At 42.1% G+C, this 26,027-nt stretch overlaps 1 protein-coding gene and 1 long non-coding RNA gene across 4 annotated transcripts; one reads left to right on the forward strand and one right to left on the reverse strand.

Moving 5' to 3' along the window:
- Nucleotides 1-1,996: 1,996 nt before the first annotated feature.
- Nucleotides 1,997-22,062, reverse strand: LRIT1 (leucine rich repeat, Ig-like and transmembrane domains 1). 3 transcript variants are annotated; one of them, XM_079975666.1, is made up of 4 exons: nucleotides 21,821-22,062; nucleotides 15,822-16,288; nucleotides 6,745-7,050; nucleotides 1,997-3,687 (listed from the first exon to the last, which is right to left on the reverse strand). In XM_079975666.1, the coding sequence occupies exons 1-4, from the start codon at nucleotides 21,940-21,942 to the stop codon at nucleotides 2,687-2,689; spliced, it is 1,896 nt and encodes a 631-aa protein (XP_079831792.1). In that variant the 5' UTR covers nucleotides 21,943-22,062; the 3' UTR covers nucleotides 1,997-2,686. The 3 variants fall into 3 exon arrangements, with proteins under 3 accessions (XP_079831792.1, XP_079831793.1, XP_079831794.1); XM_079975667.1 differs by lacking the exon at nucleotides 21,821-22,062 and adding an exon at nucleotides 17,790-17,969; XM_079975668.1 differs by lacking the exon at nucleotides 21,821-22,062 and adding an exon at nucleotides 17,794-17,897.
- On the forward strand, nucleotides 14,904-19,856 carry LOC307215998. Its single transcript, XR_013838865.1, has 3 exons — nucleotides 14,904-14,949; nucleotides 15,801-15,933; nucleotides 19,571-19,856. It is a non-coding gene; the product is annotated as an uncharacterized lncRNA (long non-coding RNA).
- Nucleotides 22,063-26,027: the final 3,965 nt, after the last annotated feature.

Raw genomic sequence — 26,027 nt, forward strand, 5'->3', positions numbered from 1 at the left:
GAACAGCAAGAGGGATTGCTGCTTTCACTGCGCAGTGATCCCTCTTGCTGTTCTGGCTTCTGAGATTCATAATATTTTTTTTCTTGTTTTCCTCCTCCAAAAACTAGGTGCATCTTGTGGTCTGGTGTGTCTTATAGAGCAAAAAATACGGTATTTTGTTGATGTGGAGCAACAACAGATGCAGCTCTTTGTCTTCCTCCCACTCTAAGAGAATAGAGAATGATGAGACACCCAGCCCTTGAAGTCACTCCTCTTTTAGGTCAGAAGGATGACTGTGAATCCGGACAGTAATTTAATTTTACCTTATCGTTATCAAAAGCCATTTCTCTGCGTAGCATCCTAAAATAAATTTAGGGAACCATGTTTTAAATTATTTAATGTACTTCAAAACTGAGAATAGACAACACACCATAATATACATTTAACAACGTGACATATATGTACATGTATTCATGGAATGGGGTTTATTTTGCAGAAGGGAACCATAGGCCTAGACTGCTTGGGGGACATTCCCACTATCCATCCTTCTTCCTTCCCTAATCTTTGATCACAAATTCCTTCCAGGAAACCATGCAGTTATTAGGAGCAGGAGTGGTGAGAGAATTTGGGACTAGACAGATACTTTAGGGCAGGGGTAGACATTGTGGTTCCCTCCAGATGTTGTTGGACTGCAACTGCTTTGATTCACTGACCATTGGTCATGATAGAAGTTGATGGAAGTTAGAGCCCAACAACATCTAGAGAGCATCACATTGTCTACCTTTGCTTTAAAGTATTCACCTAGATGAAGCCTTTGGTCGTTATCTCTTGTTAGTCCTTGATAAGTTGTCTCCTCCTTGGGGGGCCACTAGGGGGCGCATTGGAAGATGGCCGACAATACCATCTCTCCGACCCACACGGGGTAATTAAGAGGCTGTTATGGGAGTAGGCAGCCTCCCTTGTTGCCCCAAGGAAATGGGGAACACTGCCCTTGCCTGCTGTGCCCATAAATCACCCCCTAATTCGAAAGAAGGGGGTGAGGGCCCTAGGCAGAATGCCCCCGTGTGGACCTCGGTTCTCCTGGACGCTGTCTCTGATCGCGCACTAGTTGCAGCAATTTGGAATAATTAATTACAAAAGAAGCAAATGCACATATTTCAAGTGAAGAAGGGGAGTGAAGTCTGCTAATTTAAGTGACCTCTGTGAAAGAAGACGACGGGCTGGAGAAACAGGAATATTTTACGATGAAGATACACCAAAGGCGGGGTATGTTGACAACGGGGCTGAATGGGGGGGGGGAACGTTTTTTACTTTCCTTCTATGTGATTTACAAGAACCCCTCCTCATTAGAACCATCGGTTGAACTGACCCAAGCAGGATGATTAAGGTCTGTGTGGAGATAAACTTTAACCAAAAGTATGGTTTATGGAGATTGAGAAGCAATAAGAGCTTTTGGGAATGGCGCAGCAATTAATTTGGAGTCGCCATCTTGCCAAAGGATTTATAGCCGGGAGGAAGAATGGACTTGGTTTTCAGACTACATTCCTAGTGAATCTCCTCAGAGGTTTTGAGAAAGGAGGCAGATTGGTAAAGATTAATGACGCTAAGACTGTTTTGATGTATGGAAGTGATGCTATATGGAAAACGTCTGGATATGGCTACTGGATAAAAAAAAAATAATAATAACCACGCAGGATTACAAACTGTTCTAACCAGCTTGCGGAGACTGTCAGAGGTCACAAAGAGAAAGGAAAAATATATGAAAATAACAACAAGAGATGTGGAAAAATAATAAGAAAGGACTGGATAGTACTGTGAACATCATAAGGTTAGATTTGTGGACATTAAAACAGCAGTAAGAAGCAAGACGTTGATTGGATCCCTTCGGAACTTGAAATATGGGTAACCCCCAACAAAAATTTAAAATTCGGCTGTGTAATTTGGAATTTATGTAATTTGGTTTGATTTGATGTGATTGGTCGGTTAATAAAAATTATTCTTAAAAAAAAAAGATAAGTTGTCTCCTCCTTTACTTTGTATTTTAACAGGAGAATAGTTGTAACTGATTCCCTGAAGATGAGTGTTATTCTACATGTGTTCACATTTCATTTTGTCCTTGATCAGACTTTTTGTACTTGATAATATTATAACGTTTATTCTGCACCTGAGTCATTTCCCACATTTTCTTTCTATTTTTCTGTGATGGAGGTGTGTTCTTCCTTTTTGCATCATCTACCTGACAAAGACTCAAGTCATTCCCATATCAATCTGCTTCTTTGCATATAAATATCATCTTCCATCCCCTCAGCCTAAACATTTTCACACCCACCCCCTTTCTGGAGTCCCAGGAAACTAGAATCCAGCCATCATCTGCTGGGTCCTAATAACTTACAATTTCCACTTCTATCCTCCTTCCTGCATGCCCCAACAGACAAAAATTAAAAACGAAATCTTCTCAGTGTAGATTCAATAAGTACTCCACTCAGTTCTGGACTGGATTGGCAGGAGGGAGGTCTCAGCAAATGTACACATAGACTTTTTGCTGTTGAAGTGTGAGGGGAACACAGTCCAGGTAGAGCTGTCCATTGTTCTTTTGACAAATATATCGAGACAATACTTGCGACATGTGAGTCTTCAAAGTCATGCCATTTCTGCACTGTCCAATAGAGGTGTAAGCGCAATCGCTTTGCACACTAACAGATCAATGTCAGCAAAAGTACTCATTTGGCTGTCCCTCTGCCTTTGGTATTGCTTCTGAGTCCACACTCGACCTGGCAGAGAGCAACCTATTGGATTCGTCAGGTGTGTGTCTAGTCAAGTATTCCCCTTCCATTCCTTTGGCTTTGGCGCCTGGAGAGAGGCTTTCAAAAGTGACGTAAGAGTCCTGGATTTCCTTGGGTTTCCGGGTGAAACATTTTTTGCAGCGCCGTTTCAGCGCCCCGCAACACACCACTAACGTCAGAGGGACGGCAATGACGCAGGCCACGCTGATGACCACAACGTTGATCAGTTTCTGGGTTCCACCTGCACTGGCTACTTCATCTGTGGAAAAGATGATGCACTGCTCTTTCCTGGGAATCAGCCCTTTCACACAGACACACACTATATATTTGGTCTTCGGCATCAAGCCATTGATAGTGATCTTGGTCTTACCTGGCTCCACGTTAATTCTACGCATGTCCCTTTCTCCAAAGATTGCATAAAGGATGCTGAAGACAGTTGTGTTCTTGGCTTGAGGAGCTTTCCATGCCAAGGAGACGCTGTGGTCAGTATCTCCTATGACTCTGACAGACCTCACAATGCGCTCCGGCTCCTGTTGGGCAGTAGGTGGACTCGCTAAGAGATTTCTTGGGTTGTTGATCACATTTAGTGCCTGATCTCGAAGTGCCAGGTTCCCTTCTGTGTTGGCACGAATGGACCGAGCACCCATGGTAGGGGAAGTTGACGTGGTGATCACATACCTGGCTACCAAATTGTCGTTGTAAGCCGCTGCTTCCATCCCACTCACTTTTCCATTCCATGTCCCTTTTGAGTTTGTGGTGGGGTCATCTGTGCTTTCTGAGTCAGTGATGATAAGGGAGATGAAAGCTTCTGTTGCTCCCAGGAAGTTTTTTGCTTTGCATATATATTCTCCAGAATCAAGGTACGAAACGACAGGCAAGCCTAGAATAGACCAGCTCATTCCATCGCTGGAAATTTCTTGGTGCACTGGAAGAAAGAAACAGGATGAAATTCAGCAGAACGGACTGCTTAGATTCCATTCCCCCCTCTTTTAGATAATAATTTCATTACCTAAAAGTTATCATTGTTCTCATAACTTCATTGGATTTCTACTGAATTAGGACATTAGTTCATCTTTTTTTAAAAAAAAAAGGTAAAGGAGCCCTGGACAGTTAAGTCTAGTCAAAGGCTGATGCTGGCTTAGTCATGTGTGCAAAGTCCAATCAAAGGTGAGTGTTGGGTTGCGGCACTCATCTCACTTTCAGGCCAATGGAGCCAGCGTTTGTCCACAGACACCTTTCCGGGTCATGTGCATTACTAAACCACTTCTGGCACAACAGAACACCAGAGCGCACGGAAACGCTGTTTACCTTCCCGCCACAACAGTACCTATTTATCTACTTGCACTGGCATGCTTTCGAACTGCTAGGTTGGCAGGAGCTGGGACAGAGCAATGGGAACTCACCCCATCATGGGGACTTGAACCACCGACCTTCTGATCGGCAAGCCCAGGCATCTCAGTGGTTTAGACCACAGTGCCACCCGAGTCCTGCAGTTATCTTTACCTAGCCCATCTAGATCAGTGATGCATGTAATGACTGAAAGCAGCTCTCCTGAGTTTCAAACAGGAAGTATTTTGCATCCCTGCCTGGCATTTTTGAGGAATGAACCTGGGACTTTCTACTTGCAAAGTGTGTGTTCTACTACTGAACTATGGCTGTTCCCTAAACATCAAAATACTGTATTTTTCGCCCTATAGGGCGCACCAGCCCATAGAATGCACTTATTTTTTTTGGGGGGGGGGGAATAAAGGAAAATAAATTTATTTTTTTTCCCCAGCCCCAAAGAGCAAAGAAGCCAAGACAGTGAGCGGGATGGATCCCACTCGCTGTCCTGGCTTTGTTTTTAGCCTCGGGGCTGGGGGTCCGGGAGTGAAGGCAAGGTTGCGCAACCTCGCCATCACTCCCGGAGCTTGCGGGGCTGGGGGCGGGGGGGCTTCCCCCGACCCCAGCCCCCAGAACGGGTCCCAGAGTGATGGAGAAGTTGTGCGCAGCTTCGCCATCGCTCCTGGAGCTTGCGGGGCTGGGGGCGGGGGAAGCCCGAGCTTCCCCTGACCCCAGCCCCCGGAATGGGTCCGAGAGTGATGGCGAGGTTGCGCGCAACCTCGCCATCATTCCCGGAGCTTCCTGGGCTGGGGGGATAGCTTCCTGAAGTGCACACTGACCCCTCTCGCTCTCCAGGCTTCAGCGAAAGCCTGCATTCACCCCATAGGACGCACACACATTTCCCCTTCATTTTTGGAGGGGGGAAAGTGCGTCCTATAGGGCGAAAAATACGGTACATCAGATCAGAATAGATTTTACAGTGATGTCATTCTTAAGATGATAGCCCAGTTGAGACCAGAAGTGGTGCTCTGCTTGGCTGGACAAACTTCCATCTGCTCCACCCTGAACGCTTGAGCAAAACTTGTAGACATTACTCAAGTGAGCTTGGGAACAACCATAGCAGTGGCAAGAACATCCCTCTGTTTAAGAACTGCCTCGCTAACTAGAACCAGTGTGGTCCAGCAATCTTTTTCCAATAGCAGCCAGCCAAGATGCCTTTAGGAATCTCAGAAGAGGATGACAGCCACCTTCTGCCATTTGTCTCCAGAATCCAGTTACCTGAGATATACCCCTCCCCCTGGACATGGAGGCTTCCCTTTAGTTACGATGGCTAACATCCATGGATAGACCCATTATCCATGCAGTTGTAGAATCCTTTTAAAAGCCATCTCTAAGCTAGTGTCCAAAAGTCAATTCACACTGTGTGAAGAAGTGCTTCTATTTATTCGGTTCCCAAGGGTGACACCTGAGTCCCAGTGTTAATAAAAAGACATTTCCTGCAACCAATCTTGGAGCACCATTGTTTAATAAACCTCAGCCATGTCCCACTGAAAATCCTGAGATGCTTTTGCCTTTCCTTAAAGGGAAAGTGCTCTGAACATATGATCATATCAGTTGCCGCTGTTTATTGCAAGAATGGGGTACCTGTGCTGTGGTCCTTCAGGTGTTGTAAGACTCCTGTTACCATCAGTCTGATGATAGGAGGTATAGCCCAACAACATCTAGATGGCCACAAGTTCCCCATCCCTAATGTATTTCTAAAGAAGTCTAATTAGGGCCCCGTGATATCTTTTGACGTAAGAACAGGATGCCTTTGCAGATGCAAGATGCTAATGCAATTTACAGTATATCTTTAAACCATGACCTGAGCAGCAGGCTTGGGCTACAATCCTATACCCATTTACATGAGAATAATCACCATTAAATTAACAAGGTCTTATTTCTGAGTAGGCATGTACAGGATTGTAGCTTCAAAGCTCAAGAAATCATCTGCCCTTGGAGCAGATTATTTCTGCTGGCTTTAAATGCTGTTGTGCTGCTTATGTTGGTTTTTAGGCAGCCAACCACATCAATAGATATTTAATGTCTCAGTTAATGTTCCAATGGCTTAATTGAACATGGTTTGAACTTGATGCAAACTGCCCAAAGGACTTTGTTGAATATTCTAACAAATTATTTAGCAGAGCTAAAGGCAAAGGACCTCTGGACGGTGAAGTCCAGTCAAACTTGACTATGGGGTTGTGGCGCTCATCCCTCTTTTAGGCTGAGAGAGCTGGCGTTTATCCATGGACAGCTTTCTGGGTCATGTGGCCAGCATGACTAAACCGCTTCTGGTGCAACAGAATCTGGTGACGGAAACCAGAGTGCACAGAAATGCTGTTTACCTTCCTGCTGCAGCGGTACCTATTTATCTACTTGAACTGGTGTGCTTTCGAACTGCTAGGTTGGCAGGAGCTGGGGCAGAGCAACGGGAACTCACCCCCTTGCACGGATTCAAATCGCCGACCTTCTGATTGGCAAGCCCAAGGGGCTAAGTGGCTTAAACCACAGCACCAACTCCGTCCCATTTACCTACTTAGCAGAATCCTTTAGGGACACCATTACACTCTTCTTTACAAACCACAGTCACAGGGCCTGCAACCGAAAAAGGAGAACCTACCTGTGCCATTTAGAGGGTTTCCATCAGCCCTCCTCCAGCTTAGCTCAGGAATGGGCACTCCCGTGGTGCCGCAGCGCAGAAGCACAGTGCTTCCCAGTATGGTCCTCACTTTGGCGACGGATGTGTGCACGACAGGACTCTGACACTTCCGCAGTTCAACCTGGCTGAAGAAAACTCCGGCCAAGCTCCGGGGAGTGAAGCATTTCAGTCTGGATTCAATGAATGCTACATTAGGGGACTGGAAGTTGAGGAAGTGGACCATTTCATAGAGGCTGCAGTCGCACGTCCAAGGATTGTCCTGCAAACCTGGGAAGAGAAGGAAGCGTGTGTTACTAGCCCAAAGATGGAAAACAGATAAGGTACCAAGAAAAGAAGAATGGCATATTAAACTGTTAGAATATGTGGAGCTTGCAGGAATGACCACTAGAATAAGAAATGTATTTTTATTGGATATATGAAAAAGTATCATAAGCAAACAATCTACCTAGCAGGATGGTAAGATTTTCAGCAGTGTAAGAAATAAATAAAGTTTATAAAAGTAGTTACAATAGATGGGTGAACCAACAAAACATGGGGAAAAGAGATAAAAGGAACCATGGAAGGAGAGGAGAGGAAGTTGGCTAAGGATTGTTTTTTGGTCTATTTTTAGAAATTTTAAATTGCAACCTATTTTTTATTTCAGAGTTTCTTTTCTTATTGTGTTCTTTTTGTCCATATTTCGCTGACATGGAATTATACTAGAAATGCAAATAATTAAAATTATAAAATGGAAGAGCCTGCTGGATCAGGTTTGAGGCCTATCTAGTCCAAAATCAGGCGCCTATGTGACTCCCACAAACAGGACCAAGTGCAACAGCATTCTCCCTAGTTACTTCTCTTAATTTATCATTTTTCCAATATTAAATTGAGTTTTCCACATTTCCACAGCAATCTGCTTTTTTAAAAAAATTACTCATCCAAATCACATTTTTGTGCAAGTTTCTCCTGAGAAACACACTGGACTCAGCTACGTTAGTAAAGAAAAAGCACTTTATATAAGTTATAACGCTGTGACACCAGATGGCACTGTGAATATCTTTTGCCAACAGGATTTCCCTTTACGAAGTTTACAAGGCGTTTAACTGCATGGCTTTTTTGATATGTCTAGATCCAGCCACTGTTAAATGCAATCCTGCCTAATATACACATTTTTGCAAACCAATGTTCCCCAATATAGTGAATGCTATTTTCACCAAAATCTGCATCACACACACACACACACACACACACACAGAGAGAGAGAGAGAGAGAGAGAGAGAGAGAGAGAGAGAGAGAGAGAGCTTACGCTTATATGCATTTTTGCACACATTACATGGCTGGAAAACTGCACTGCAAAAATTCAGAAAAGTGCCATTTTCCAAGGATGGCTGTGTTTGAGTGTGAATATTGTTTCAGAAAATGCTTCAGAAAGCGAATTTCTCCTCCACCCTTAAGCATAGTAAATTACATGCCCTAAAAAGGTAATCCAAAGCTGGTCTTGATCTTGCAAATAGGTTCAATATTTAATATATTTAGATTTTGAAGAGTTTTCAACACACACATTTTCTGTCCTTGATACAAACGCCTTGGGGTGCAAAAAAATGTGCTTCAAAAATGTCCATGTCTGGAAGATGAGGAAGGTCAATCTCAGTAAGAGGATCTTCTGAATTGTATATTGTTGTTGTTATTTAGTCACAGTTTTTCACTCAAGTGCAATATTGTTGTTGTTATTTAGTCACAGTTTTTCACTCAAGTGCAATATTGTTGTTGTTATTTAGTCACAGTTTTTCACTCAAGTGCCTCAAAGTAACACAGTAAAGTAAAATAGCACAGATATCAAAAATCAGATAAACACACATAATAACAATACACAAAAACAAAAATATTCATCTGACAATATATTTAAACAGAAAAAGTCCTTCCCACCCCACTTAAAAGATCACCACAATCAAGGCCACTAACATATCTAACTATTCTTCCTATTACCAGTAACAGAACATGCCCCATCCATGTTCCTATGCCAAAAATTACACATGCTTTAGTACCTTTTAATTGCTAGCCAAAGGTACTTCTGTTTACCCAAGATCTTTGATAATATTCAGTTATGCAATTGTAATGTGATTATTTGTTCCTACTTTGGTTAAATGGTTTATTTCCCCCCTGATGTGATTTGAATGCCACCATGTGGCAGAAAGAGGGCACAAAACATCTAAAATGTTGCCGTTTAGTGTATCTGTGCACTCTCTGGGTTCCTTAGAAGCAAACAGGATGCAACCGCAACAAATCGTTATCATTCTTCTTTGAACCTGGAGTAGGGTTGCCATACTTCAAACAGTGAAAATCTGGACAAAAATGTTATTGAGTTTTTTTGGCAAAGTTGATGAGCTTTCTTTTCATTGTTTTTGGGGGGTTTCGGCCAAAGTTGTTGAGCTATTTTGGGTCTGGCCAAAGTTGTTGAAGTGAACTTAGTGATTTTTTAAATCTATTTTTATAGAAAATCAACATGAACCACCATACGTCCGGATTTTCCCGGACATTTGGGTGCCAACAACACTATTCTGGATATGTTCAGGAAAATTGGGATGTATGGTGATCCTAACATAACATAAGAATTTATACAAGGCACCAGGACTGTTGCTATTGAGACTCTTATGCCCCTTCTCTACCTTACCATTTGCTGGCTGGACTATTATTTATCTGCATAACCAGGAAATAAAATTCTCCTATGGTATTCTGTTCAATAATTTGTTGATGCCCACCAAACCACCTTGACACAAACACATCATAAGAAGAGCCTCCCAAATCAGGGCAATGGCCTGTCTAACATCCTTTTCTAATTGTTGATATAATATTTATACCCCACCCATCTGGCTGGGTTTCCTCAGCCACTCTGGGTGACACCCAGCAGACCAGGTGGCGATGAGATGCCCACAAGCAGGAGCTGAGTGCAAAAGCATTATCCCTGCCTGTGATTCTAGCAAATGATATTCAGTGGCAAATTGCTTCCAACAGCATAGACAGAAAATAGTCATTGTGGCAAGTAATAGCCACAAATTTTTGTATTCGTCTTTTAAAACCATCTAAGATGGTGGCCATCATTACCTCTTGTGTGAGGAAATTTAAATGCTTATGCACTTTGCCTCTCCTGGATCTTCCAGGACTCAACTTCCTGAGTTCTAGTATTAATGGAGAAAGGCCAAAACTTTCTCTACACTTTACACATGTGCATGTGCACACACACTATCTTCCTCCTTCATATCATCATCATCATCATCATCATCATCATCATCATCATCGCCTCATGTGGCTTTTATATATATAATTTTTATTAAATTTTTTGTTTTACAATTTAGGATATTCATTTAGACAACCTTAAAATATCAGTGACTTCCATTCTTCTCTTTCCATGGTTCATTTTGCATAGCATAAATCCCTGCATATTTTAGGTAAACTAAACCATTCAGTATTCCATTATTACTTCCATCAAAACTTGTTTACACTGTTGAATTTATCTTAATGCTGCAAACATTTTCAAATGCACACAATTCCCCCCCCCATATATTCAATAAACCCTTTCAAATCTTCTTTAAACATTATGTTCTTCTTGTTCTCCTATTCTATAAATTAGGTCCGCAGGCTGCACATATTCCATCAGTTTGAGCTGCCATTCTTCTTTAGTTGGGACCTCGCTCGTTTTCCAGTTTGGGGCTAACAAAACATGGGCCACTGTAGTGGCATACATAAATAATCTTTTTTGAGACCTGGGAATTTCCATCCGAATTATCCCCAACTAAAAGGACTCTGGTGGGTTTTGTGGATTTTTTTAAGGTCCTTTTAACCTTTTTTTTAATTCATTATAAATTATTTCTCAATACTCTTTTATCCTTTTACAGGTCCACCACATATGAAAGAATGTACCCTCGACCTCGTTGCATCTCCAGCACTTATCTGATTCAGTCTTATTCATCTTAGCAAGTCTCCTCGGAGTTAAATACCATCTGTAAATCATTTTCAACGATTTCTCATGTGGCTTTTACTTGCTGCTGCTGTTTTAAACTGTCTGGGGTTTTTTTTATCTGCACGATTTTACTGCTTCTTTTAACATCTTTTTCTGCTCCTGAGCAAGTTTATTGGAAAAGCAGTCTATAAATATCATGGGAGAGGAAGCAAAGATTGTCAAAAAGACTGCAGAGGGGGAAATGTGGCAAGCTTGCCTATTTGTTGAAATTACCCTAATATGTTTCTGCTTTAATTTTTTAGGACAAAAATATCCAGTGCCTGATTCTAAATCTCTTTAGGCTAGCCAAATTTCTCCTGATTATCTTCAACACTCAGAGAAAGAATAGTTCAAGATCACAGCTTCTGTGGTACAAAAGACAGATATAGCCCTGAAAACAGATCACCAATATTATAGCTTCAGCTTGCCGTATGATGTGTTATTGTGTACCCATGTGGTCTGGTTGCCTTCTCCTGTTGCGTGCTCTGTAGCCTCAGGGGGGAAGTGATGTGTTTACAGCACCGACAGTCCCCTATATAGCCTTTAACCATCCTGAAAAGAGTGCTTTGAATTTGCTTTTAAATTCATTTGATGCCCTTCTAATGGCCAATGCAGACTTGATGCAAGTCTCTCTCCACAGATGTTGACTCTTGGAATTTCTCCAGGTCAAACAGAGGTTGATTCTGGCCATTCCTTCTTCTTTGCTTCACTCCTTGTTTCTGGTTCTAACCAGCCCTGATTCCTCACCCAAGATCATGAACGACTCTGAGATTTGTGGGTTCAGCATGGCAAAGTCACAGCAATGGAAAGGTCAACACAAAACCTCGGGGAAGGGTCGATGCTAAGGCACACACTTTGCACTCAGAAAGCAAGTTCAGTCCCAAGCATCTCCACATAACACTGAGAGATATTCCTGTCTGAACCCTTGGTGAGCTATTGCCAGTCATGTACTGAGCTGGATTACAGAGCTAGATTGATCAATGGCATAGCTGTCAACCTTCCCTTTTTTTGTGGGAAATTCCCTTGTTCCAGCGCCATTTCCTGCTGCTTCCCACTGCTATCCCAGATTGTTAGATATCCCGTAGACTGTCCCCGGGACAGGTGAGGCTGCTGATCCCTTATTTTTGAGGCTCCCCAGGACAGGTGAGGCTGCTGATCCCTTATTTTCAAATCTGAAAGTTGACAGCTATGATCAATGGCTTGATTCAGCGGCCTCATTCATATGTCACTATAAGCTAAACAATGTTATACTGGGACTGATCACACCCACTTTGTTTATCCCTGAACCTTTCAGCACAGCATAATGCAGCAGCTAAGTGAAGATCTGGATTAGGGTGCCATTGGAACTCAGGACCATGGTTAGACCATGGTTTTCAACCTTTCTGGATCCATGGCTCCCTTGACTAACTGCATTCATTCTGTGGCACCCCTGTGGAGCTCTGGAGCCCCCAGTTATGTCACCCTTTGCCTGGAGAGCTGGCAGCCTCTCACCCCTTTTTGAACACTCTCCCTTTTGGAGTGTTCCATCTGCCTCCTCTATTCTCCCTTCTCCATGAGAGTCCTTTGGGCAGCCGCAGCTGCCGCCCCTGGTCTCTGAGCTACCCCCCTGCCCCCCAAAAAAGGTGCCTCCTCCCACTGCCCTACAGGGGCCTGGGAAACACCCCCTGGCCAGCCCCAGAGGCTCCATTCACCTGCAGAGCTTGTAGCCAGGGCTACTGCAACAAACAGCCATGTAAGAATTTGGGAGGCAGAGATGCAAAAGGGCATCACAGAAGGGAGGGAAGGAAAAGAGGGACAGAGGCCAGTGTTGCCTGCGGCACCCCTGACCATCATTCAAGGCAGGAGGAGGGGCCAACATGGCGCTGAGGTAAGACGCGCTTACCGGTGCTCTTCGGACTTCTTTTAATCTTGTTTTAATCTTTTATATTTTATCTTAACTGACCCAGTCAGTTTTTGAAGTATCATTCAAGGCACCCCAGGGTGCCACGACACACTGGTTGAAAACCACTGGTTGTTCTTTGATTACAGATTGTGATTCAGAAGGAAAGACCTTTACTATGACACCAGGAAATACTCTGCTAAACCTTGGATTGCTGTTCTGTGCTGAAAGGGCCAAGGAGGAGCAGATGGAAGCGAGCATTCTTGCATTGTCCCAAAAAGCTATAGTTGGGCTTACCATGATGTGCAAACAAGGAAAGGCAGCTTCCTGTGTCTTTATAAAAGAATCATCCCCTAGTCTACAGATCATTCCATAAAATGGAACAGAAACACTTCGGCATGGAAATATCCCCATACCATTATGCCTGTGGTAAAGTCATGAAGGGTTACTGTACAATGTATCAAAGGATGCAAGCATGTTCTATATGCTTATATACTATGCAGAGGAATCTTATATTCCTCCATTCCCTAAGATGATCTGCACCTTACGGTGTCTTCAAGGAAAGCAAAGATCAAGAAACGAAACAAGCAAAGACCAGTAAAAGTTAAATGCTTTTTTTTTTTTAGAGGTATATGAGAAGTTGCTGCTCAGTGATGAAGGAAAGGCAGTGACAGAAGATATAAAGAATGGTGAATTATTAAGTGTCTACCATGCTTCAGACTTTACATACACACACACACAAAGAAAAAAGGAGGCAGGGTATGTTATGCTGAGATATGTGGAAACGCTGAATAAATCAATGGCAAGAATGAGCTCTGATCAGGAAAACAAAGGAATGTGTCAATTTGCCAGTTTGACAATATGAATAAAATTCATATTGGCCAGGCCTGTGGATTTTACTGCAACCTCCAGAAAAAGCCAACCTGGCAAATTTCAGTAGAAAGGTAGGTGTTTGGCAGCAACATTTTGCTGTGTTGCTAGCTTTGTCTGAGAAAAAAAAGTTGATTTATAATGCCTAAGAGATGGAGCTGCAAATCAGGAAGGCCCCAGTTTGAATCTCACCTCTGCCATTAACTTGCCAAGTGGCCTTAGGCAAATCGCTCACTTTCAGCCTCGGTCTCCCCTGTCTGCAAGATGAGGAATAATCATATTTGCTTACGTGACAGGACATTGTTACCTTACAACTTGATAATGCATATGATGAAGCACTGAAAATTTGAAAGTGCTATATAAACGTTAAGCCTAGATGGAGATCGGTGAATGGGCTGGTTGTGAATTGTGCTGAATGCTGCCAGATATCTTTCATAAACCAGACAATCACTTTGTGACAAATGGTTGCCTAGAGGTTAGTCTGTGCTATGAGTGTGGATGGCAGGAATGCTTGAGTGATGGTGAAATTTATATGTGCAAGAGTGCTAAGGATATCTTTGGGAGATGTTACTGGGTGAGGGCAGAGCAGCTTCTATCTCCATTATTTTGTTTAGTGGCTAGTAATGTTTCTACGTGGAGTTTTCATTTCATTTTCTATATTTGATTTTACTTGATTTTTATGTTTAGGGAATATCTTGTCTCCCTGTTAATCTTACTGCTTTAAATGCAGGTCTTTATTGTATCTTGTATTTGATTTTCATTTGCAATGTTTTCTTTTTTTTGACATTGTGTAATGTTGGAGCCAGCACAATGAGTCCTGCCACCACAACAGGAGTTTCTCCACCTCTCCTTCCCCTGGGCCCCCAAGCCAGGAGGGAGTAGGAGTAGGGAAAAACCTAGAATTAGCTGGCTCCACCTATTTTTGGCTCTGTCTCCATATACTGGCATCCCTGCTTTCTACCCCATTAATCCCATCTGGCTCTTCTGGTGTTGAAAAGTTCTGTTCAAACCTCTTCTGACAGATGGAAAGGGATCTCTCAGATCTCAGGCTGCTTCTCCAGAGTCTGTAAATACATTGTTGTCTAAAGCCACAGTTTGGGTTTCTTGTGCTATCAGCAGCCTTCAGATGACAGAAAACCTCAACAAATTGCAAACACTTTCAAGGACAGCCTAGGCATTCAATGCAACAATTACTGTGAGCAGCACCAGACAAGGAACCACATAATGAAATTCAAAGTGTATACTTAAGAGGTAGCAAACGTACAAGCTGAAGCATAACTTGCTAGTCAGATGCATATCTCAGAAATGTTTGGAGGTTGCACTGAATGTAGTCCTGAAAATGAGTCAGCCATGTAATGTTGTCTCACAAAAAGTTGCTGTCATTTATGCTTGTGTTCACAGGAGCATCATGTAAAAGAAAGGATACTGCTGTTCAGCTCTGGTAAGACCTCATTCATTCATGACATAATGTAATCAGCTATCTGGGACACTTGTAAAATCTCCTCTTTGGAGATCCTTCAGAGGTAGGTTTGGAAGCAACTATGGAAGTGGTCTTGGTAGTGCCACATCCAGGGTAACAAAGATCAGGCCAAATATTGAAGAATTTTGTTAACACAGTGGGCAAATCCATTACATTAAAATATTTGTATTGATTTTTAGTTGTATTTTTATTGCTTCTTTTTATTCTTATTGTATATTATTGTACTAATGTTTGAAATTCATATAGATTTTTTAAATAACACTTTAGCATGACAATTGCTAAACAATAGTCAGAAAAATCTTTGACGGAGACACATTAGTCATGATTTCCATCCCATTGATTTCAATGGAAGCTAAATTCCTAGTAAATTAGTCTGGATTAGGTATGGAGGTGGGATTCGATGCTGTTCATGTTCAAAGGCAAACCCACCTCGTTTTGCACACCCTGAAACCATACGTGAACAGAAACACAGCCAACCTTCAAAATTAGCACTTCTCAAAATTTTGGAAATCAGCTCTCCAACCAAGTAATGTGTATGGAGATGAATATGGTGGGATAAAGCAGGCATTAAGATGCAAATATTATTGACAATAATGTAGAATAATTGCTCAGCAAATGTGTGTGTGTAAGGAGAAATGTGCATGAAAATACTCATGAATTTTGACGCGGATATTTGTTTTAAATCACCAACTGATATGGAAATGAGGAGAGCTGCGGTTAAGACTGGAAAAATGAGAAAGTGAGAGAAATCGATCCAGCCCACTGAGGTATGGTCATAAATAATGTGAATAGAAGAGCTTTCCTTCGTTCAGTTTCATCGTTAAACCTCTTACCTAAGATGATCTTAGAATTGTCATTGGGGAAGTATGGAACTGCTTGGAGGTTCGACCAGACAGCGATGAGTTCTTGAGGAAGCGTCACCAGTTTATTGCTTGAGATATCTAGGTAAGTAATGTTCCGGATGTACTGAGCAGCTTCAGCTGGGAGAGAGGCAAGTTCATTGTTGTGTAGATCCAGCAGCCTCAGCTGGGACATGCTCAGAAGGGCTTCCCAGGGGAAGGAGGTCAGAGCGTTCCCATCTAGCCTCAGCTCTTGCAACCGGCGGAGACCCCGGAAGTTAGTCACAGTGAGACTTGCCAAAGAGTTATAGGGCATCCACAAGAATTCCAGGTTGCGGAGGGAATGGAACGACTCCCCCGGGACTCTACGGATGGCTGTCTTTTCTATCCGGAGTTTAAATGTATCCACAGGGAAGTTCACAGGTGTGAGAGTCATCTCTGGGTCATTGCACAGAACTGCTCTGTTGGAACAAATGGATCGCTGAATGAACATTTCTCAAATTGAAACCTTTTAATCATCGGTTCATTTATATGCATTTTTAACCTTTTTAATTCCACACACACACACACACACACACACACACACATTCTTACTCTAGAACTTTGTTCCATTTTATAAGAATAAATAAGTGGGTACAGTCAAACCTCGGTTCTCAAACGGCTCCGTTTTCGAACGTTTCGGCTCCCAAACGCCGAAAACCCAGAAGTAAATGCTCCAGTTTTTGAATGTTCCTCAGAACTCAATCGTCCGACGTGGCTTCCACTTAAGTGCAAGAAGCTCTTGCAACCAATTGGAATCTGCACCCCGGTTGTTGAATGTTTCGGAACGGATTACATTCGACAAGCAAGGTTTGACTGTACAAATTTTCAAGCTATAAATTACTTCTGTGAATCCCTGCTTAGGTCTGCCTGGCATGCTTTTGACAGCCTTCCCTTTTTCCCAGTTATTTCTGTTTGTCTTCTAAAGGCCACAGTATTGCAACGTTTTGTGGAGTCAGTACCAGTTGCATTATATGAATCATACAAAGAAAGGTGTGTAAAGGCTATACCATCAGTCCAACTACAGTGGTAGAGTCTTCTGTGAGACTTTCCTGGTCTTTCTATCTAAGACCATTTGATGAGAGGTGACACGAGTTGAACCTGGGAACTTCAACATGAAGAATACCATTTTGGACATTGGGGAGAGGGAGAAAACTTCATTGCAGGATAAGGTTCTCAGCAAGGGGTTTAATGGCTCATTCTTTTATATACTGCTAAAATGCCTGAGGGGGTGGACAAGAGAGGTTAATGGTCAAACGAGCTGGTCAGATCTGGCCTGACATCCTTTTGTTAGCCTTTGAGTGACCACAGGACGTGGTTGTCTTGTGACAAACTATATATATATATATATATATATATATATATATATATATATATATAATTAGTTTTCAATTACAATAATCCAATAATAAGTTCATTATAACAATGCCAAACTATAATACAATTACTAATACCAATCATGCAGATGCCAAATTATAAAATTTAGGTGGCCCCCTGCATGCTAGAATTTGTGGTTTGATTATTTACTTTATTTCTGTGTTCCAAAATCTTATTAATTTCAATTACACTCCAGTCAAAAGAACAATCCCTTATACAACAACTACAATATTAACGACTTCCATTTGTATCGACACATTAAATGATTTCTAAATCTGCAGGTGAAGCACTCAAACTATATCCTTATTCTTCCTGTGTGTGGCAATTGTTCTGTCCGTAATGTTTCTTCCTATCCTTGTAAAATATTATGTCTATCTTTTCCTGGTTGTTGCTGTTCTCCATCATGCCTTGGGTGGAGCGTTTTTGTGACAAAGGAACATGGCTAAATCTTTGGGAAATCATAAGGGCAATTTTTGGGGCTCACACCCAGTGTGAGCTGCATGTTTTTGGAGGACCTTGGCAAATGCTCCTATATCCTGTAATTACCTACAGAGCCAGGGTGGTGTAGTGGTTAAGAGCGGTGGACTAGTAATCTGGTGAACTGGGTTTGCTTCCCCGCTCCTCCACATGCAGCTGCTGGGTGACCTTGGGCTAGTCACACTTCTCTGAAGTCTCTCAGCCTCACTCACCTCACAGAGTGTTTGTTGTGGGGGAGGAAGGGAAAGGAGATTGTTGGCCGCTTTGAGACTTCTTAGGGTAGTAGTAAAGCGGGATATCAAATCCAAACTCTTCTTCTTCTACTACTACTCACTTCCCCTCCATCTCTGCCCCTCAAAAGGGGCACATGAGTAGTAGTAAAGCGGGATATCAAATCAAAACTCTTCTTCTTCTACTACTACTCGCTTCCCCTCCATCTCTGCCCCCCAAAAGGGGCACATGAGTGGGCAGGCAGTGGCAACTGCAGCTCCTTCTACTCATTTCCATTGTTTGCTGAAATTCTCACTCTTGGTCAGATAGGTTGGGTAGTTGGCAATGGCAACAGCACCACCTGGCTCTGGTGGCCACCAGTGCCCTCCCCCAAACTAGGGGTCTCAGCAGATGCCCAATGATGCTGACCCATCATGCAGGTCCTGGCATAACTCAATAGTAAGCAGTTTTCAACCCCATGACTTTCAAAGAGAGATGTTTGAAATCTAAGGCTAATTGTGTTGAAACCAGGGTGTGATCTGAAGGCATGTGTGGGCACCACCTTGCTGGAGCTAAGCAGCTCTGGGTCTGTTCAGTGCCTGCAGAGGTGAATGCTTGGGAACCACATACTGTAGGCCACCACTTTGATGAAAGGGAGATGGGCTACAAACGATACAAAAATAATGGAACTACTTGGGAGTCATTCCTATTGAAATCCAAATGACTGTGCTTAGGATCACAGCCTAATGCAGATCTTTAACTCACCAAAATCAACAGAAGCATAAAGTAGCATAAAACTGGCTAGTTGTTGCCTCTTGTTCCTATACTAGTAGAATTTCTAAAGAATCCTGTTCTCCCAGGTATTTAATGGTGGAAAGATACTGTTCCTGGCAACATGGACATTTTTTGTTGTACGAATACGTGACTTGATATTGGTTTCAGATTTTTAAAATTGATTGTGTTGTTGTTTGCTGCCTGGAGCTACATTGGGAGGAAGGGGGAGCCAGAAATGCAATTAATAAAATAAAATAAAAATCCTTTAACATGTCTCAATTCATGGAACGCCTTCCACACCCATTTCATGTCTGCCAAAGGACTCCTGTACACCACAGAGGATTCTGGGATGCATTCTAGGATACATACTGAGCTCATGCAGGGCATTGGCCACATCTTGTATTATGCAGTGTGAAAGCACACTCTGTAATAAATTTAACCATCCTCTGCAGCTGCCCATTGCAGGGATGAGCAGCCTGCGGCCCTCTAAATGTTTCGGACTACAACTCCCATCAACCCTATCCCACATGCAGGGCCAGCCCAACACATTTTGGCACCTGACGTGAACCACAAAATGGTGCTACTCTCCCTGCCAGGGAAGAAGCAGTCGATGAAGAGTTATATCAGGATTTACCACCCATGTGGATCCTGCCACCTGAGGAAGTCACCTCACCTTGCCCCTTGGGTGGGCTGGCCCTGTCATATGGTTAGTAGCCTGGGATTATTGGAGTTGGAGTCCAACAACATCTGAAGAATCCAATAAGATTCATAGCTGTTTATTATATCAGATAAAAAGCTTGTAACACCTCTATATAAGTATTATTCCAATAATGTACTCAAAATATTTTTATCCTGTCTTTCCAAAGTACTCAAGTCGTGAAAGCCAGTCTCCAGTGTTCCAAGAATGACCTTCCAAGAAGCAGAATCCAGCATGGCTTTTTGTGCAAATAGATGATGAATTTCAGTGGCCAGGTCCACTCACTAGTTGGGATGGGAGATGTAAATGAGATTCAGTTCACGTTCAAGTTGAACCTACCTGATACTTTCCAAAACAATATGAAATCTGAAACAAAGCCATCTTTCGGAATTTGCACTTCTCCAAACTTTGCAATGTAGTTCTCCGGTCATGTAATCCATATAAAAATTCATATATTGGGGTCAATCATGCATATAAATACATGCATTTGTAAAGATGACATACAAAAAATGCATTGTGTTGGATGAAATTGCTTTGCAAAATTGTTTATATTTGGCAAAATTGCATAAAGAAACATATATATGAAGAGAAATCTGCTCTGGAACGCTGATGAAATTTTTGTGAGAGCTTAGAAAAAATAATTGCAAGCTGATGTGGAAATGTGGAGAAATGAACTTAAGAATGGAGAAATAAGAAACTGAGAAAAACTGAAATTTGCCCATCCCTCCTAACTAGAGGAAGGGAGCAGGCCTCAGTTGCTCCTGCTTCTTTCGTCCATATAAGTGAAACATCACCATTCATTCCTACTGAGAGAAAAATAAAGTGCTTTACCTGGCAATGCTGCTACCCTAAATGTGTGCTTTTCAGTATGGAACAGAAATCACTTCAAAGTTCGTATATAAATTGTTCGGCTTGGAAGGATCTGCCCTAATGTCTTATGCTGAGACATGCTACTATAAGTAAAATCGCCCTGATAAAATTCATGTCCGCCGTCCTCTTTAAACTCTTAGGAAAGCTTGCTCCATTGCCTAATTGCTTTGAACATTTCTAACTAGATTATATTCCAACACCCCAGAGCATTGATCATTCTATAAGGAGTCATGGGATCTGCACAGTAATTAGAAATAACTCTCCTTTTGTTCCTAAAATGGTAACCAAAGAACGTTTACTAGAGCCATTGGTTTATATGTAAGAATGGATGATATTACTGGATGATATTACTCTCACAGCAATCAAAATGCCTTTTGTCCTAATTGAGCATCCAAATATTCATATTATGTGCTACAATAATCAATGGTTCATTTCATTTGGCTTAATTGTTCAACAGGAAACCTGTTATGCGCACTGTATATCCATGCGCAAATGCACATGGGCATGTATAGATGTGGAGGCTACAACTGTGAGCTGCCTGCAAAGCCACTGGCACATACCAGGCAACCTTAGGCAAAGCATCATTTCTCAGGCTAAAAAACCTAGTCTGTAATGTGGAGATAATTCCGACCAGTGTTACTGGGTTGTTATAAGAACAGCCAAGGCAATATATGCAAAGTATTTTCGGCGGAGATCAAAAGGCACTATATGAGTCCTGAGTATTACATTTTATTTTACATGTTATTAATTCCTGCATATGGTACTAGAGATGTGGTGTGTGTTTTTTAAGTGCTTACAAAGTTAAATAAACAAAACAAGTTCACATCTCTGCCAATCCCCCCGGTCTGCCTGTTCAGGCAGGCTCAGTGTAGGCACATATTGTTCGACGCTTGCAAGCATTTTACATAATACTTTGAATGAGCATCTCTGTCGCCATGATCGACATGTAAGCCCTTGAAAAAATGGAAACATCTGTTGCTGCTTTTCTTTAACAAGACAAAGCAAAAAAAACCACCAAATCTGAAAAAAAAATCCTTAAACAGAGTAAGCTTCATATCTTAGCTAGTTTCAGAAACAAGCATTCAGCTGGAAGGTTGGAAGCAAAATAAAATATATAGGTACTGTTGCTGTCTGGTTTTTTTGTTTTTAAAAAAATGAAAAGTCCATGGTTATGTTTTATTTGTTGGTCCAAGGTGGTGATGAAACCCATTTCCCTGCACATATATTTTCCAAAAGCTCAATTTTAGTGCCCCTTTTGCCTAACATTGTACCAGTGTTAATTATATTGCTTCTGCCTTTGGCATACAGAAGATCAGCAAATGACATCTCTGAAATCAGATTACAGTCTGCTCTGGAGCTAATCCGACTGTGCAGAAAGCTGTAGTACAAAGTGATTGGGAAAATAACATTTGCAACAAAGAGCCATGGAGTGGCCCACGTCTACTTGGAGGGGGGGCGGTTCTGCTCAGGCAATGCGCTAACCTCTACTCACGAAACAACGCTTCGAAGCCCACCGAGGAATAAAAGAAATAGACAGTTGCCAACATACCTTGCTTTCGTCCCTTCGTTGATACTGTGGAAAGCGCAGCTACATTGGGAAGGGCACGAGGCGAGAGCCATCGGCAGCCCCCCAAACACAAGGCAACACACTAAGCCCACCATGAGCCACATTGCGACCTGGGCATGAGAACGACACCAGGGTGCTAGACAAAGTGGAAGAGGGTTTTCTCTATTTTATCCATAGGACTGGCCACATCTTGTTAACTCGCCTTCGTTTTCTGCCGCACAGTGATCTTCCTGCCCGTGCCGAAGCCATCAGATAAAAACGGATAGGCAGGGGATTAAGGATGGAGTTATTTTCATGTAGGTGCTTATTGCTTCCTGGAAACACACACACACAGAGAGAGGGGGGAGGGAGGGAGGGGGGAGAGGTTTCTTTCTTCCCTCAGTACACAGTTTCAAAGCAAAGTTCCTAAAGATGAGCAGCTTTTTGCTTATGGAACAAAAATTATCCTTTTCACAATCCAGACAACAATATTTTAACAATCTGGGGGATTGGGTCTTCTGGAGCGACCTCTCTCAGTGTTAAATGTTTCACATGGATGAATGGATTGGAGTCGTGCTGTGGGTACAAAATGTGGAAACTTTTTTGGGGGGGAATAGCTTCTAAAAAGGCATAATATGATGATTTTAATAATATTGTTCACACACACACACACACACACACACCCCTTTGCTAAACTGAAGAGAGATTCAGTGGTACAACAACAGCGTGGTCTGAATCTCAGCTGAACGAAGGAAGATTGACAGACTTTTCACACGAATGAGTAGCTCAGGTATGAGTCGCGACCTGCAAGGCAGAAAATCTCTGTCTCAGAGCTCCTCTAGGCCACGAGCTCAGGAGCTTGCCTTAGCCAGCCCACTGTTCTTAGCTTGAGCATCTCCCCTAGAACCAGCAATAAGGAGATAATAATATGGGCCTTTCTTCCAGGGTGATAAGGCAGGGTTGCCATATTTTGAAAAAGAGCAGCAATGTTCTTAACTTTCAGCAACAAAATAATAATAATACATATTGCTCCCTCACTTGCCACATGAAAGTATTTGGGCTCATGTTCACATCTTTGTGAACATAAGTGTGCACAAAACAGTTTATTAAACTGTTTAACATGTACATATGGACTCTCCTTAATGGCAGGGGGATGTTAGCTCTTGCCCTCCCAGACTCCTTCTCCAAGATTTTGTAGCTGAGCCAGTGTCCTTTTAGTTCAGCCACAAGGGATTTATACAGTATGTAGCTAGTTTAAGATGCTGCTCTGTTGTGATTATCTGCTGCAGACTAGCTTAGCTGGGTGCCTTAGATCTAATGCACTAGAAAAAAAATTCTTCGGTTACTATAAACAAAACTAATTAACTAACCCCCCTGGACATTTTTCCAAATTTTAAAAATCCTCCCAGGCAGAAATTTTAATCCTGGAAAGGAAGACGTGTCCTGGAAAAAGAGGTCATATGGCAACCTGAATATGTGCAAATATTTTACAAGTGCTACAAATGCCAAATATCACTTTAAATGCTGAGTAGATTACACAGTGAATACATGGATTGAGCAGCCACTGGGTTTACTGCAGGCAAACAGACTGAGCTGCACTGGCTGTATATTGTGGCCTACCTGGTGCTTGAAAGACTTGTTTTCACAAAGGCAAGAAGCAGAAACAGAAGGTTTGTTCAGCCTGGTGGATTACTGTACATGTTTGGTGGTGCAGGCCTTGCACCACCAGCCCAGTTTCAAATACAGTGGTACCTCGGGTTACATACGCTTCAGGTTACAGATGCTTCAGGTTACAGACTCCACTAACCCAGAAATAGTGCTTCAGGTTAAGAACTTTGCTTCAGGATGAGAACAGAAATCATGCTCCGGCGGTGCGGCAGCAGCAGCAGGCCCCATTAGCTAAAGTGGTGCTTCAGGTTAAGAACAGTTGCAGGTTAAGTATGGACCTCCGGAACGAATTAAGTACTTAACCCGAGGTACCACTGTATTACAGCATCCACACCTGTTCCTATAAGGAGTTGACACCACAAAAGTGTTTCGTCAATTTTGTATATGCCACCATTCTTGTCAAAGACACACCAGAGTGTGAAAAGTAGATAAACGTTTTTTTATTATTCGTTGCTTTCTTTTATTTCATAAATTTATACACCACTTGATTGTTAAACAAAAAACAAAACAACAACCCCCGTCAAATCTCAGGTGCCACCCACCTGCTTGATCTCCCTCCCTCCCCTTACCAGGTGGTCTGGCAGCAGCAGCAACAGCTCTTGCACCTTTTCCTCGTTTTTCTCGAAATGTTTTGCAGAGTGGGCACCAAACACTCATTCCTGCAATCTTCATTTCCCAGAGTGCCTCGGAAGTCAGCTGCCACTTGATCTCCAGGGCCAGATGGACTAACCTCCAGATATTACAAAGCCTTGAAAGACTGGATAATTCAGCCACTTAAGGAGGTTTGCAACGAGATATTAGAGGGGAAAAGGGCACCTGAGACGTGGAAAGAAGCCTTCATCACACTTATACCAAAGACTGAGGTCGATAAAAAACAGATCAAGAACTACCGCCCTATATCACTACTTAATGTGGATTACAAAATTTTTGCAGACATTTTGGCAAAAAGACTAAAGAAGGTGCTGGTGGAGGAGATTCATAGAGACCAGGCGGGCTTTCTCCCGGGTAGGCATATATCTACTAATGTAAGGAATATAATTGACATTATAGAAATGCTGACAGTGAACATTAATACGAAGGCAGTTCTAATTTTTGTGGACGCGGAGAAAGCCTTTGACAATATATCTTGGAAATTTATGAAAAAGAATCTCCATGGGATGGGGGTAGGTCAAAGGTTTGAAAATGGTATAAGTGCAATTTATTCTGAGCAAAAGGCGAAGTTAATTGTAAATAATGTGGTTATGGATGAACTACCTATAGAAAAAGGGACACGTCAGGGGTGCCCAATATCCCCATTACTTTTTATATCGGTCCTGGAGGTCCTGTTAAATATGATTAGGGGAGATCAGCTGGTAAAAGGGATTCAGGTCGGAGCCAGACAATACAAATTAAAGGCTTTTGCAGATGACTTAGTACTGACCTTGCAAGAGCCAGACACTAGTACCAAAAGAGCCTTGGAATTAATTCAAGTATTTGGCCAGGTCGCAGGATTTAAGTTGAATAAACAAAAAACTAAGGTATTGGAAAAGAACTTAACAAATGTTGAAAGGGAAAGATTCCAAGAGGAAACTGGGTTAGTGGTGGCAAAGAGTGTAAAATACCTGGGGATTAACATGACATCTAAGAATGTGAACTTGTTTAAGGACAATTATGACAAGTGCTGGACTGAGATAAAGAAAGATTTAGAAGTATGGTCAAACCTGAAGCTTTCCTTGTTAGGTCGAATTGCTGTGATCAAAATGAATGTATTGCCTAGAATGTTATTTTTGTTTCAGACATTACAAATTGTTGATAAACTGGACTGTTTCAAGAAGTGGCAGAAAGACATATCTAAATTTGTCTGGCAGGGCAAAAAGCCCAGAATTAAGTTTAAGATACTTACCGACTCTAAAGAAAGAGGGGGGTTTGCCCTGCCGGACTTAAGACTTTACTATGAATCGGCAGCTTTCTGCTGGTTAAAAGATTGGCTACTTCTTGAAAATGCAGACATTCTAGATCTGGAAGGATTTGACAATAATTTTGGTTGGCATGCATATATCTGGTATGACAAGGTTAAAGTGTATAAGGGTTTCAAAAATCATATTGTCAGGAAAGCACTATATAATGTATGGATACGGTATAAAGATTTACTGGAAAACAGAACTCCCAGGTGGCTTTCACCTATGGAGGCTAAGGAAGTAAAGAAACTTAATATGACAACCAATTGGCCGAAATACTCTGAGATCTTAGAACAAGAAGGTGGTGAATTTAAATTACAAAGTTATGAGAAAATAAAGTCCAAGGTACGAGATTGGCTCCATTATTTTCAAATAATGGAGGCTTTCAAACAAGACAGGAAAATTGGTTTCCAGGTGGAGAAATCGAAATTGGAAACAGAATTGTTAGAATCCAATACTAAGAATTTATCAAGAATGTACAACTTGCTGTTGAAGTGGAATACAATAGATGAGACAGTGAAGTCTGCTATGGTTAAATGGGCACAGGACATAGGTCATGATATTATGTTTGCTGACTGGGAGCAGTTATGGACCACAGGTATTAA

Source organism: Podarcis cretensis, assembly GCF_951804945.1.
Source record: "Podarcis cretensis genome assembly, chromosome: 5".
Taxonomy (NCBI): Eukaryota; Metazoa; Chordata; class Lepidosauria; order Squamata; family Lacertidae; genus Podarcis; species Podarcis cretensis.